Genomic DNA, 15,773 nt, shown 5'->3' on the forward strand with positions numbered 1-15,773 from the left:
TATTTTTTGTCAAAATTTAGTAAAAAAACTATTTTATCGAAATTCCATAATTATTTATCGGATTTCATATTTGTCTTTGAAATTCGTGAATTTTCTTTTTTTTTCGAAATATTAAATTTATATAAAAAAATCCGGATCGAAATGCATTTTTCTGCGAGAAAAAATATTTATAAGTTGTTTAAAATGACCTATTAAGGAAATGTTATCATTTTTTCAAAAAAGTTTTTTTTTTAATTAATAACTGTTTAATGTTAATTCAAATTATAATTACTTAAGTTAATATCGCTATTACTGATAATAATGTCATGCCACTATTAGAAACATGCGTTTCAAAGACGGAAGTAGCGACGGAAAATAGTAATTAGCGACGGATATATGATCTACGAGGCAAGTTTTGACGGATTTTAAAAGCATATCGATTACCTAAATTGTAGACATTTTGATCAACAGATCTGCTACCGAATCAGCAACAACAGAACATATCCCATGCTAAGCCCTCGCTATTTAGCGAGGGAACACGACGGAATTTCTCGTGGCTCGATCTGTCGTTGCTAATACTTCCCCTCCCAATTAATTAATTCCCCCCAAAATATTTCACGAAAACATAAACCCTCTCCCTCCCAGATCGACGCTCTTACTTCTCCCTCCCAAATCGGAGACCTTCTTCATCTCATTCTCTTAACCAAATTTCAACCGGACTCCTCCACCACCAACTTCGTCGATTCCGGCCACCTCCACCACCAACGTCGCCGATTCTGGTCCCTCCACCCACAACGTCGTCGATTTTAAATATCTTCTCCGATTCTTGGTATTTATTGTGGAAATTCTCTAGGTAATTCTTTGTGTTGATATGGTGTTAAAAAGGTTAGAAGAATGTATGGGTTCTGATTTTGTTCCCCTTGTTAGGTTGATTGTTTCAATTGCTTGGGGTAATTTCTGATTCCTATATGCATATTTTTGTTTTCACACATACATATGGTGAGTGACCAAATTGTCATTCAACAGGTCTTTTGGCTACTGCAGCCATTGACCTTTTGCTTCTACCTTCTGCTTGCAGTTATTGTAGGGGCAATGATCCTGGAATGTGGTTCCAAGTCTTGTCTGGAAGGATGGAAAGTGGAGTGAATGGTGGTCCAGTTTCCACGCTTCTTCTGAGGTTTATCTCAAATTGTTATAGCACTTGGATTCAAAAAACAAAACATTTTTGTTTCTTAGTTGTAATGGTGAACTATTTACCTTCAAAGGCTGAAGGTACATTACGTCTAATTAACTGTAATTATGCTAAACACTGTTTGTTAATTAAAATTTGCTTAAGAAATGAAGGTTTTCAGATATTTGAAGGCTCTTTTTCATTATATACTCTATATATCGTCTTCTAGATGTAGCTTATATAAGAAAAGTGACAGCTTAACCAGTCAATCATACCCAGGAAATAAAATTACCTAAAAGAATACTGCAAAAAGCTTCTGTCATGGCGTTAGATACTGCAGTAGCTTAACCTCCTTAACCGATTTGCCCTTACATGTTGCTAAATTTGAAACCAAACTTGCATGAACGAAAATCTTCCAGAATTTTGCTTTCAAGTTTCTTCTTTCTTGAATCCTCTCTAAAAAAACATGCACCAGGAAAAAAAAGATAAAAATGCTAGGTTTTTCTGCAACTAAACCCTTATATACTTCTCCCTTAAATCCTTTGACTTTACCTTAATTTGATTTTGAACTACACCCCTTACAAATAAAGTTTTACTAATTAAGATCCCAACATTTACTTTCTTTTAAGAGCTCTTAATAGCTTTACATCCCAACAATTTAATAATTTACTTACAGTATTCAACTTCATGAAAATAGCTCTTGAAGTACTTTAACTAAATAAAAGTTTCAAAATAAATTTATGCACTGTCTGCGAAGCATTTGATTTACGTGTATATAATAATATACGCTCCTGATCATTGACACATTTTGCAATCCTTAGAAGTTGTCATGTTGACCATACATTACTTACATCATCCACTCGAACATTATCTTTCTTTCTTTAGTATTCTAATCGAAATATATGTTGAGAGTATAAAAATGGTATCCTTTTGACACCTCAATTGTTGTTGACAGGACCAGTATGAAGTGTCGTGTTCTTATCAGGAAGTTGGAGAAAGCTCGTGTGTACATAGATTTCTAGTACTTCCTGTTCCCTACTCTTTATCATTTTTTTTTCTTTTGCATTTTGGGCATAATGTTATTCGCATTAAAAAAAATAAAAGTTGGATCCAAACTCCATGGTTTCAGGTACTAGACGCATTGATTAGTCCTTTTTGCCAAACAAAAATATTAACAGATACATTATCGGATGGCAGTTGGCTTTTAAGGCAATTGCTTCTTCATAGTGAGACAGAGTTCAACACTTTTCATCTTCAATCCCTCAAGGTCAGTTGAATATATCGTCTCATGAATCATGTAAATAGTTACAAAATAAATTTGTATGAATGGTTTAATTTAGATGGAAAAGTGGGTTATGCCTGAAGAAAAGGAAACATGAAACAAGTTTTGAAAAAGTAGATTCTAAGATGGTAGCTTTGCCTTTTCTTTACTAATTGGCAAAGTTTTTTGTTGTTTGTTGCAGCTATTGGAAGGGTTAAAAAGTTCACTTATCATCTCAAACATACAAGTCATAGAAGCCACAACAAGGTGACCTTCAAAGGTAAACACATAGCTTCCAGGTTAAAATTAAAATCATCTGTTTACCCATTATTCTTTGTCTACTACAAGAAGAGTCTGTTATTTCTGTTTATTGGGTGCTAACTATAAATTGTGGCAAAGGGCAAAGATGTCATAGGAGATTAAGAAAGATGTGAGTAGGACCATCCATAGTTCCTGTTGAAATCAGAATGACAAAACCACTTTTATAACAAAAATACAAGAAAATCTTAGTAAAAGAACAGGAAAACAAAACAAGAGAGAGAAAATGTTGTTTGGTGTTTGTGGGGGTGGCGATCCTGCCTGTTGAAGGGGTAGAGAGAGAAAGTTTCTTTAATTTTAGAGAGAGGAACAACAGGGAGAGAGAGAAAGTGAGAGCAAGATTCTTTCCCCCCTCTTTCAGAAAAGATGGTTTAAGAGAGGTTCTTCTGGCATTCAAGAATCTTAGATATCTTTTTACTTTTCTTTTTTAATTCCAATTTATTTTTTGTGATTACTGTCCATTTGATTCATAATTTTCTTGCAAGGTCCAGTTTATTCATCATCACTGTCTTCATCTTTAAATTCCTTCATTAAATTTTCATCCACATTCTCTTGAAAAGAATTGTTTAGATCTTTCATCACACAGGAAAAAAAACATCAACAAAAAGAAATAGAGATTTTTTTTTGATAAAATTGATTCCCTTTTGTTCTTTATATTGTCTCACTATCTTTTGGTTATATTCCATCCTTGATCAATACCCTTTTGCTTTTTATTGCTTGCTGTTGAGGGTATTCTTAACCATTGCCATTTTATTCTTTTCTGGTTCTTTTTGTGTGAAATACAAAAATTCTTGTTGGGTTTTTGACATCTCTCTAAAATCTTTCATTTTTCAGGTTCCACTTGAATACCTTCAAGATTGCAAGTTTTTGCACATTTTTGTCTAGTAATGCCACAAAGGAGGTATTATGGCTAAAAAGATTAGAAACCCATAAAATGAGGGACCCCGATTTGATCATTAAATTGAAGAGGGGTATGTGTTGTTGTTGTATTTGTAAAATAGGGTTTTCTTAGGGGTATAGATTACCATTTTTTAATTGTTTCTACATTCTTTTATCATCAAAACCCCGAAAAAGAAAGATTGTTGTTGGTTTTGGTTGAGTGATCAGTTATATTAAAGGAGGCTTTGTCACCATTAAAGCTGGGAATTTTTTTTAGCAATTTGTAGAGTCCTGGCTGTTGGCAGAAACCACCGCTGCCTCCACCACCGCAATGGGGTGTAGATGGACAACATATAAACTCTGTTTATCTTGTTTCATGCTTTTGATTCTTCTTCACAGGTGTTCTTCACTGAATCCAGAGGGTAAGTTTGTAATATTCCACAAAAAAGTAGCTTGACTTGTTAGTAGTCCCCACATGCTTGCCCTAGCAGTAAGGAGGTGAGAATCCATAATGAGGTCTTTGGGGGCGTTTGGTTTTCTGGATCCCATGGGATTGGCCAGAATTAGAATTAGAGTTCAATTCCATTCCAATCATTCATGTTGTTGCAATCGAGTAAAGACTTGAATTCTGTTGGATTTCACAAAGTCCTTGATCAATTGATTCTGACATTCCATTCTAAAACCCAACGGTTACAATTCCCAACATTTCCTCCTTGTTATGCCCTTTTAACCATATAATTTCACAAGTAAATACTAAATATCAGTTTTTCTTCTTCTTGATCAATGGATTTCGACATTCCATCCAAAAACCCACCCATGGAATATAATTCCCAGCATTTCCTCCTTGTTACAATCACTCAAATAACTTTTTAACCATATAATTTCACTAGTAAATTCCTCTCCCCTCTCCATCTGCTTTTCCTCTTCTGGCTCATGAATTCCATTCCATTTGCTGCCAACCAAATGCATGATAGAATTCAATTCCCTCATATTCCAAACGTCCCCTTAGATTCAAGCATGAACATCACCTTCCTTACTCTTGGGACATTGGGATTCACCTCCCCTATGTTGGTTGTGGGACCTTTTTAATTTGTGTACATGTATATAAATATTTCTAGGTTGTTTGTAATTGGAATATAGGTGTGGCCTTGTTGGATTTTCGGGCAGGAGTGTCTTATGATCCATATGGCGCATTCACAAGTTGGAATCCCAGTGACCTTGACCCATGCTCATGGTCTAATGTTCTTTGTGTTGATGGTAATGTTCAAGTCTTGTAAGTCCATTGCTCTCTGCTTTTCACTATGCAAACAAATGTATAGGACTAAATTTTATCCCTACAATGTTGCTTATATATCTAGAACGAATATGAATTGTGATGTGTTTTGTCTTTTTTTTGTTGAAGGGATCTCAACGGGCTATCTTTGGAAGGTGTATTGGCACCTGAGATTGGGAACCTTACTCATTTGAGACATCTGTAAGTGTTATTCTGTTTTCTTTGCTAGTTTGGTAGGTTTGTTGTTTTTTCTTCAGTTATGTCCTATTATAAAACTATTGTATGTTTGAGTGATTATGTAGTTTTTGGTTATAACCCCACTTGGTATAATGATCTTTGGCTTCTTGTATCCATGGTTTAGTGGTACGATAGATGTAAATAAGGATGTGGTTCATCAAGGTTTAAAAGATGTTCCTTTTTGAAATAATGGGGACAAGACAGATTTAATCCATTAAGTTACATGTAGGTGTTTCTTTTTGAGTTAATGCAGAAAGAACAACTTAATAGAGAAAGTGAAGGAGTTGATACTTTTTCCATTAATTCATAGCTTTTTACAAAGATCTGAAATACTCTTTTGCAAAAAGAAATAAATTGATGCCATTGGTTTGTCTAACATTTATAATGGGTAAATAAGTAACATTACTTGGACACCGAGGTCAAATTTGTAAAAAGTTAGAACTTAATGGAGATAGCCTCCTTTCTCAATTAAGCCGCTCTTTTTGCATTAAGCTATAAAGAAACACTTACAGCTTAAATAGCACCTTAGAATCACTAGAGAGGTCACAATGTGAGAGAATTGAATTTATCAAGAGTCAATAATAATATTAATAAGTTTTAAGATTATTTTTTGTTAATATTCTCCCTCTGGTGCTCATGCATTTGTGTTTTACTAGTGTCCTCTCACAGAATCAGTTCTCAGGAGCTATTCCCAAAGAGCTTGGTGAGCTCACAATGCTGGAGATACTAGACTTGAGGGATAATAACTTCAGTGGATTTATTCCCTCAGAGCTAGGAAGAATGCATTCATTAAAACGGTTGTAAGTAAAATAACTAACTCCCTCACATCTTATCATTTGACTTTTAACTGTCAAACTTCTACACACCAAATCTATCTCATGCACTTTTATTGCCATTTATGTGGGCCAGAGCTTTTTGCAGAAACATGAAATTCTTTATTTATAAAACTAGAATTATTAGTGTTTGTTATCCCCTTTGATCATATTAGTTAATTTTGGTTTTAATGTTGGAAGTTTTGTGGTCTAGGTTGCTGTGTAACAACAATCTTGAAGGATCCATTCCCATGGAGCTCAGGACTCTCAACTTTCTGTATGAAATGCAATATGATGAAAATCTTTTATCCCTTGTTGCAGATGGGATCGGATGTCTAAATAGGAAATTTGGACGTTGGTAAGAGGTTCCACATTCTTTTGGGCATACTCATTAATCATATTATCATCACCATGTACATGGCTTAAATGCAAGAAGCAGCAGCAGCCTACTTTTAAAATATTTTAATGGTTTGTTTATTATAGCATATCCGATTTTCATAGTTTTCCAATTAGAGCATTGTACTTTGAAAGCCATAGCATCAACATTTGCACTTGTATAGATGGTTAGATTTATTAAAGTACAATGCCTCAATAAGAAAAAATGAAAGTAAGTTGTTAAAATGCAAAAATAAACTAAAGTTCGCTGCTTTTTGAACTCAATATCAAGTGCACAAACTTTCAAGCAACAATCACTGGATAAAAGTTTCTAAGCATGTTTCTTCAAAGTATTGTGTTACAAACATTTCATTCATGATTTGAATGATTGGTGTTGAAAGTTTGTGTAGTGAGTGATGAGTATGTACCCTATCATTACTTGATTTCCATTTTTTTTTAATTATCCTGAAAGGAGGAGAATGTCTACTTATTGTGTTGTATTACTATTGTGAACAGCATCTGGCAGGGAGATTTTAAACTTCTAAAGAAAGCTGATCCTCTTCTAATATGGATTAAAGAAAAAGTTAATAATTACCTCAAATTGTTCCAATTGTAAGGAAAAACTTGCGATTTTTTTGGAACTTAATGTTTTTCTTATTTGTTTTATTAACTAATTTTCTTTTGTTCTTTCTTTGCTCAAGTATCATGCATGGAAAGTGCTCCTCACACAATTGCCTTAACACTGAAAAAAGTAAGACGCCCATACTCTTATTTAAACTACTGTAAACCGACCTAATCAGGAGAATGACCAAACTGCCCCTGCCTTACCACTTTATTACATAATTGCTACTTATTTCTTAACATACAAAACTGTTTTATCCTGTCCTGCATAACAAACAAACATAATCTTGTTTGCATGTGTAAATCAGGAGCTGAATCAGAAGAAGAAGAAGAAGAAACAGAAGATGTGAAACAGGAACATGATGGGAATATCGTACGCCGAAAACTAGCAGAACAATCTCCAAATCTAGCAGCTGCACCTTCTCCAATTGACGGATTTGGTCCCCCAAAAATTATAAATCTCCCAAGTAGTAGAAGCAGCGGATCATTTCCTGCTGTACCAAAAGAAAAAAAAGAAGCTACACCTACACCTATTAATATTAATAATAATAGTAATCCCCCACCATCATCACATGGCCCCTTTAAAGACTCAACTCCTGAAAATCAAAATCAAAATCAAGAAAGTGAATCCAATTCAAATATGTGGAAGATTTTGGTCATAATATTTTGCCTAATCCTCGTGGTAATCATGTGCATAACTCTTTGGTGCGTGTGTCGAAGTCGGGCAGTGAAGACAATAGCTCCTTGGAGAAGTGGTATCAGTGGCCAGTTGCAGAAAGCTTTTGTTACTGGTAATATTTCTTGAAACAAAAATCACTTAATGCATACCATATATACCCTTACCTTGATTGGAAATACAAATGTACTACTTACTTACTACTTATGTTATCAGGTGTTCCAAAGCTAAACCGGATGGAGCTAGAAACAGCATGCGAGGATTTCAGCAACATTATCGAGACAACAGAAGGTTACACTCTATACAAAGGAACATTATCAAGTGGAGTCGAGATTTGTGTTGCATCAACCAGTATGACGAGTCTCAAAGATTGGTCAAAGCGTGCTGAATTAGGGTTCCGTAAGAAGGTTTGCTTATTTGCAAGTTCGTAATCTATCTATATACACCGAACAAACGAATAATACCCAAATCAAATCGATCCACATTTAACTTGTGTAGCTAACATAACAATAACATATGGTTGGTTTTGAAATTTTTATAGATTGATGCGTTGTCACGAGTGAATCACAAAAACTTTGTTAATGTTATTGGTTATTGTGAGGAGGATGAACCTTTTGCTAGGATGATGGTGTTTGAGTATGCTCCTAATGGCTCACTCTCGGAGCATCTACATGGTGAGAAAACTGTTGGTTGTTTAATTATTTTGATTTTTTAAAATCCAATATGAAACAAGAGTTGTGTTGATGTATAAAGTTTGTTTGGTGTTATAAATAGTTAAAGAGCTTGAGCATCTTGATTGGCGTTCGAGGATGAGGATTATTATGGGAACGGCGTACTGTCTTGAATACATGCACGAGTTGAATCCTCCCATACCCCACTCAAACCTCAACTCCACAATGATCCGTTTGACCGAAGATTATGCACCCAAAGTAAGTCAACTTCATGTTATATTATACTTCATTTCATTTCTTGTTTTATTTACTTGTTTAACTCTCAGGTTGCAGAGATGAGTTTCTGGAGAGATTTGATGTCAAAATCAAAATTATCAACAGCAGATTCTGAATCCGAGCATTCTCAACTGCCACCACTGATTGATACGGAGACAAATGTCTACTGTTTTGGCCTCTTAATGCGCGAAATCATTTCTGGCATCAAAGTACCTCTTCTACCTTCGGTAACACCCTTTCCACCAACATTTTTTTTTCTTTTTTTGATTTACAAAATAGGTTGGTTACAAGCGCATTTTATGTTCCATTTATCTCTCAGCAGCAGGAATATCTGGATGACAACACGGTTGATCCAACGTTAAAATCTTTTAAGCAAGAAGAAGTTGACATCATTTATCAAGTTATTGAAGAATGCATCCAACAAGATCCTCGAAACAGACCAACAATTAAACAAGTGGTTCAGAAGCTAAAGGGAGGCCTCGGGATTTCACCCGAGCAAGCAGTGCCCAGACTTTCGCCTCTTTGGTGGGCTGAACTCGAGATTTTATCTGGAGAACCAGTGTAACGAAACAACAATATAAGTTAGATTGAAAAGAAAATGACCATTTTACCCTCAGTTTTTGAGGAGTGAAGTTAGATGGGGGAAACGCTTATCGTCGATGCCGTTGCTCGATTTGATTCGATTCATTTTTCGGGGACTTGTTTGTCGTGAAATAAGATATGTATATGTCCTGTGTTAAGTGTCAAGTGTTTTCGTGGTGAGATATATGTTGAATGTGTAAATTTGGGGAGAAGAAAACATAGAGAATAGCCAAATATCTTGTTTTAGGGAACGTTTGTGAAACACCTTTATAGTAAGTTAGTCATCCAATCAAATTCAATTTCCTTCAGTTCCTCTGAAATCCATGTTTAAAGGAGTTTATCATTAATAAGGGAAACAACGATATCAAAATTTTATTAAAAACCAACGTGTCTTTTGATGAAAAAAACGAATGGCTAATATCACATGGATAGCTATGGGTGGTTAAAAAGTAGTTGACTCCGTGTATAAATCAAGATCGTTAGATGAATTTGATCCAGGGTTGTGATTGTTTCTTGTATTTCTCACAAATATTTAATTTATCATTGGATCCTAAGCCTATATGTAATCCACATAAAATTAAAAAAATATAACTTTGGTGACAAACATAACAGGTAATCTTAGCCCGTGGGTGAAAATTTTCGTCATAAAGATTGAGTAACAGTTGCAAAATGGTTGGATTCATACTAGACTTCTTTAACAGTTCCGATCCATCAACTTAGACAAAATGCCATTTGCTTCTTGTCTAATATCCATATATCCTTTATTGTTTAATCAATTTGGTAATAAATTGTTTCAGTGTATGACAGAAGGCCCAAAGGGCACGTTTACTACATGAAATTAAAATCAGAAAAAAGAATTTAATTTATTTCTCTTGTTTGTTTAATTCTAGGAATAAGAAAATAGAGAAAAAACTAATTCCATTTCCACATAAATAATTCGCTACATTTTCTAGGGACATTGGGAGAAGAAAAGGAAAAACAAAAGCCTTGAGAAATAACAAAAAAAAAAAAAACAAAGAATAGGAGGGAATGAGCTTCATCCATAGTTTGAACCCAATGGGGTGCCCTCCATGGATTATTTTTGCCCATTACCTTTGTATTGCTCTCTAGCTTCATCGCAAAAGTCGAATGCTATGACATAATCCACAGTAGAAATCAACGACTTCATCTCCGTTTGCGTTTTAGTTCCAATCCTACATTAATCCTCTACAACTTTATCTTCTTCTACAAAAACTCACTTGGTGTTGTAATTTATAAGGGCTGAAGTGTCAAAAGCCAAATTTTCATAGCCATATAGTTTAGAATCCATTATTAGGGTTCTCATAATCCTAGTTTACAATCCCCAACAACTTTAGACTGAAAGAAAGAAGGTTCAAGGGAAGAGAAGAAAAAAGAGAAGGCTTTGGTGCTTTTTGGGGGATCTTGAAGCATAAAAGAGACATAGAGAAATTTCGTCAAAAGGACCGGTAGAGGCATAAGTGGAAACTTGGGAAATAGGGTTCTCATAATTGGACCTACTCAAGAGAAAGAATGGACCGACTGATAATGAAAGGGCGAAATGAAAGTTTCTCATGTAGCGATAATACAATCACTAAATGATTGGAGCCCAAAATCAGTCTAAATCAAGTACTTAGGGAAGGAAAACTTATGTCGTTACCTACTCTCCAGGCTGTCACCAGTCACATCATAAGAACCCTAAAAATAACCTTATAAATAGAATCCCCTGAATCTTTAGTAAAGGAAGATAAAAACCATCTCAAAGTTATAATCTTTACTTCTCACCTAGAGTTGGTGTAACACCCGATTCAAGGTATTTCTCTTTTTGATCCTTATCATGAAAAATGTTTGCAAAGTTGGTCCTCCTTGGCAATTAAAAGAAACGCATAAGTGCTGGCTAGTACGCTGGGCATACTCGCTCAAACCACAAACCCTACTTTTTAGGGTTTGGCCCCTATTTAAGTATCGTTATGGACTCAAGACCTTTCCCCTCATCAGCCTTCTTCCTTCTAAAGATAACCCTAGCTTGTTCTTGAGTGTTCTTGAGATTTGGTGGTTAACTTTTAGTGTTTTTTTCTCACTTGGAAGAAGAAGGAGCTTGGTGTTTAAGCCTTGGTTGGAGTAGAGCTCTTAGATCCAGAGTCTTCATCAGTTTTGCTAGCATTTGGAGGTATAAAGTTTCTATCTTGATGCACTATGTGTTAGATCTAATCTAGGGCTTGTTTTGGGTATATTTTGGTCCTTTGAGTCATCCTTGTGAATATGAGCTACTCCAGGAGATTAGAATGTTAGATCTTAGCATTTATGATGTTGTTAGTACATAAAAATGTCATCTTGATAGGTGTTGATGAATCATGCTAGAGTTGGTGTTCATAATATTGACCTTGATGGATAAAAACGGGTTTTAGGTCCCATTAAGTTGTGCAAAGGAGTAAAGTTGTCAACTTTATTGATTAAGACCTTATTTAGACATAAATATGAGGTTTGGACATTAAGGTCTCAAGGGTAGGGATGAGCAAAAGGACCGAACCGGCCGGAACCGGACCGGAACCGGGAACCGGCTTCGGCCAAAATCAAGAACCGAACCGGCCCGGCGGTTCTACCGGTTCCCGGTTCCTACCGGTTCTTGTCGTGTCTTCAAATGTTGGAACTGGTCCTCGAAAAATAACATCATATGGTTCCGGTTTTTACCGGTTCTACCGGTTTTTTCCGGTTCTATCGGTTCCGGTTATATCGATTCCGGTTCCTACCGGTTCCCGGTTCCAAAAATCCACAAAAATAACGTCCCGGTCCCGGCCCGACCGGTTCCATCGGGTTCCGATTCCGGTGCCGGTTCCGGCCGGTTCCCCGGTCCATATGCTCATCCCTACTCAAGGGATTAAGACCTTTGGTTAAGGATTTAGGCTCTGACCAATACGCCAGCGTACTCGGTATGAGGTCCGATGGAATTCTTTTGAGTACGTGGGGTGTACTACCTGCCGTGGGCCTAGAATTCTTTTTGGGCCATTTTGAGGGTTTGGGCTTTGATTGAATGGGTTTAGCTTTGAGGGGTAAAATAGTATTTTATCTTAAGAGTAGGGATTATTGACTTGGGCTCTCGGTTATGGTTTATGACCTAATTATTAATTAGGGTATTATTTGATCATATTTAGTGCGGAGATTTCCCGGATCAATAGTCCGATCATTTATCTGATTTTCAATAGATTGAGGTGGTCTTCTCATAGTACTTGCGGGTCGAAGGGACCAATGCCGACATGTTGAATTATGTTATAGTATGCTAGCTGTCTTTGTGATTCTTGCATGTATTATATGTGTTTGTATGTATACCGAGCAGAGCTCGATGCCAAGCGGGGCTTGATGAGTGTGTTGGGTGGGGCCCATCACATGCTACTGAAATATTTGTTTCGGGTGGGGCCCGATGCCGTACGTGTTGGATTAGGTGTCTAAGCCAATAACTGAATTAGTATAATATTGAATTATTAGCAAAACCCATTTGAGTTGTCCTCAAACCTAGTAATTTAATATGATGACTTTTAGAGAGAGAGAGATTGATTTATTGATTTATTATATCATTAATAAATAACGATAAATGAATTTATTAATATGTTATGAAAATAATATATTAATTAGAAAATATAATATTTATTTAATAATTAATTAGATTAATTTTGGGATTAATTGTATTAATTAAAAATATAAAGGTTAAAGTGAAATTGTTCAATAGTTGAACAAGAAAGAGTCCAAAAACTTGATTGGAAATAATGAAATTTGGTTATAAGTAAAAAAATTAAATTTAAAAGTTTACTTTTTTTAATTTTCGTATAGCAAAAACAACCTTACCTTTAACTTAAAATCGTAATTGTAAATTAATATCATTACATCTTAATTAATCAAGAATAAGTTATATTATAAATTTATTCTATTTCATAATGTGATTCTTTTAATGATTCCTATTACATAATAAAATGTAAGAAAAAACTAAAAAAAATTAAAATTAAAATTATAAAACAAATTTCCTTCGTTTAAAAAGATCAACTCAATTTATTCAGATAAGGCAAATAATATCTATCATTTTAATAGGATAAACTACAAATTATAAAAAATTCCCATTTTTTCCTGTTCAAATTAACAAACATCATAAATACAAAATAATTATTTAACATGCTAAAAGTAAATAGGACGATGATATATGATCGTTCATAGTTTTTCGAGAGTTGTTACAAAGTCAATCGAGGTGTGAGTGATTGACCCCTTCGTTCCACCGCAGATTTCTACCGCCGCCCAACTAATTTTCCTTTCTATAAAATACACCACCACCACCATCACCGCCAATATACCATTGACGACCTCTCCATAACCACCACTAATGAATTCCACTCTAATCATCTTCCTCCTCTACCTCCTCCTCATCGCCACCCCACCATGTTCACTTATCGCCTCCGCCGCCAGCAACTGGACCCTCCTCCACTCAAACATTGGCATCACCGCCATGCACATGCAACTCCTCCCTAACGACCGTGTAGTCATTTACGACCGCACCGACTTCGGAGCCTCCAACCTCTCTCTCGCCAATGGTGAATGCCGGATAGACTCACACGACTACGTTTTGAAGAGAGACTGCACTGCCCACTCTATCGAGTACGACGTCGCATCCAATTCCTTTCGTCCACTAATGGTTCAAACCGACATCTGGTGTTCTTCAGGTGCTTTAATGCCTGACGGCAGCCTCCTCCAGACCGGCGGATTCAACGACGGAGATCATGTTGTTAGAGTTTTTAAATCCTGCGATACATGTGATTGGGTAGAAATCACGTCGGCGTTGGTTAAACGGAGATGGTATGCAACTAATCACATTCTCCCCGGCGGACGCCAGATTGTCATTGGTGGTCGCCGGCAATATAACTATGAGTTTTACCCGAAATTGTCGAAGTCAGAGAAGGCTTACAGTTTGCCATTTTTAGTTCAGACGAATGATCCGAAACTTGAAAACAATCTATACCCATTTGTGTTTCTCACTCCTGATGGAAAGTTGTTCATTTTTGCTAACAATCGAGCAATTCTATTTGATTATGCGAGAAACAAAGTTCTCAAGGCTTACCCTGAAATACCCGGTGGTGACCCGAGAAATTACCCAAGCACCGGGTCTGCAGTGCTACTTCCAATGCGGATTGTACAAGGTAAAGTAGCTGTCGTTGAGGTTTTGGTTTGTGGTGGGGCACCCAAAGGAGCATTTGTGAATGCGGAAAATGGGAGATTTGATAAAGCTTTGAAAACTTGTGGACGGATTCAAGTATCCGACCCGAATCCACAATGGGTCATGGAGACTATGCCTTTAGCTCGTGTAATGGGTGACATGCTTTTGCTACCAAATGGTGATGTTTTGATTATTAATGGAGGATCCGCAGGTACCGCTGGATGGGAATACGGGCGAGACCCGGTTCTTTACCCGGTGATATACAAACCCGATAACCCGTTTGAGGAACGGTTCGAGGCTCAGGTTCCGACCACAATACCGCGAATGTACCATTCAACCGCTCTCTTAATTCGCGATGGGAGGGTGCTTGTTGGTGGAAGCAATCCTCACATATATTATAATTTTACAGATGTATTTTATCCAACCGAACTTCGGTTGGAGGCATTTTTGCCACCATATCTGGATCCACGCTGTGTCAGGTCACGACCCAAGATAACACCTGATTCCCAAACCGAGTTTGGATATGGGAACCGGGTGGTTATCAGGTTTAGGGTTGTGGACGAGCTGGATCCGGATTCAGTCATGGTGACAATGGTGGCACCGGCTTTTAACACACATTCGTTTTCCATGAATCAAAGGTTGTTGATCCTTGATGGTGGGAACACTACAAAGGCTATTGGGAAAACAAAGTACCAAGTGATTGTGACGGCGCCACCTTCTAGCAACATTGCTCCGGGGAGGCATTATCTTTTGTTTGTGGTTCATCGGCAAGTTCCAAGTGAAGGCGTTTGGGTTAAAATTGGTTGACCGGAGAAAGATTGGTCAAACATGATGAAAGGTTACCCGTGAACCTTTGAAATTTGATCTTGATCTACAAATCTTGTGACACCCGTGAATTGTTATCAATCAAGTGCACATGGATAGAGGACCAATCAAGCCGAGAGTCGTAAACCATTTGATGAGAGGGTGCTTTTAGGGGCAATAAGCCAATAAGTTAAAAACAGAATGTAGTTAAAAACAATGCAAGTTTATTTATTAAAAAGATTAGGTTTTACGTTTTATTTGAGATGCATTTTGAATGAACGAGGTATATCTAATTATCTATACTAATTTTATTTGGAAAAATCTTAATCATTATCATTTTAAAATATAAATTAGTTCTGGAGAATCCTTATTTTCAAAATTTAAGTTAGATGTTTTCTGTCATGATAGTTTAATTGAAAATAACCTTTTTTATCAGGTAAATTAAAATAAAATCGAGAACTTTAGCTAAAAATGAATTAAATATATGTACTTCATCAATTTATTAAAGATTAAATTATATAATGTTGAATTGTAAAATATTATAAACTAGAAATTGCATCCTACTCGTTTTGTGGGAACGAAGAGTGTTCATTCATTGTCCATAGAGGTTTGGTCCATTTGATTTTTAGGTTCATCATGTTATTGCT

General features: G+C 36.1%; 1 protein-coding gene and 1 pseudogene across 12 annotated transcripts; both read left to right on the forward strand.

Annotated features, from left to right (window-relative positions):
* Positions 1–431: 431 nt before the first annotated feature.
* LOC145065438 (protein MALE DISCOVERER 2-like) lies at positions 432–9,439 on the forward strand. Of its 12 annotated transcripts, XM_079012714.1 has the most exons (20): positions 432–832; positions 907–978; positions 1,058–1,156; positions 2,106–2,171; positions 2,280–2,417; positions 2,614–2,691; positions 3,564–3,700; positions 3,886–4,030; positions 4,749–4,881; positions 5,011–5,082; positions 5,775–5,918; positions 6,145–6,288; positions 6,822–6,917; positions 7,007–7,056; positions 7,235–7,717; positions 7,819–8,009; positions 8,144–8,276; positions 8,377–8,531; positions 8,600–8,776; positions 8,869–9,439. In XM_079012714.1, exons 8-20 carry the CDS (start codon positions 3,940–3,942, stop codon positions 9,112–9,114), a joined length of 2,115 nt encoding a protein of 704 aa, XP_078868840.1. In that variant the 5' UTR covers positions 432–832; positions 907–978; positions 1,058–1,156; positions 2,106–2,171; positions 2,280–2,417; positions 2,614–2,691; positions 3,564–3,700; positions 3,886–3,939; the 3' UTR covers positions 9,115–9,439. The 12 variants fall into 12 exon arrangements, with proteins under 12 accessions (XP_078868840.1, XP_078868777.1, XP_078868974.1 ...); XM_079012651.1 differs by having other exon boundaries at positions 1,058–1,251; positions 3,564–4,030; XM_079012848.1 differs by having other exon boundaries at positions 1,058–1,251; positions 2,348–2,417; positions 3,564–4,030.
* A 3,847-nt stretch (positions 9,440–13,286) lies between these two features.
* On the forward strand, positions 13,287–15,428 carry LOC145066080 (aldehyde oxidase GLOX pseudogene; annotated as a pseudogene).
* The last annotated feature ends 345 nt before the right edge of the window (positions 15,429–15,773 follow it).

Source organism: Lactuca serriola, chromosome 1, assembly GCF_051521515.1.
Source record: "Lactuca serriola cultivar US96UC23 chromosome 1, Lser_US96UC23_V15, whole genome shotgun sequence".
Lineage (NCBI taxonomy): Eukaryota > Viridiplantae > Streptophyta > Magnoliopsida > Asterales > Asteraceae > Lactuca > Lactuca serriola.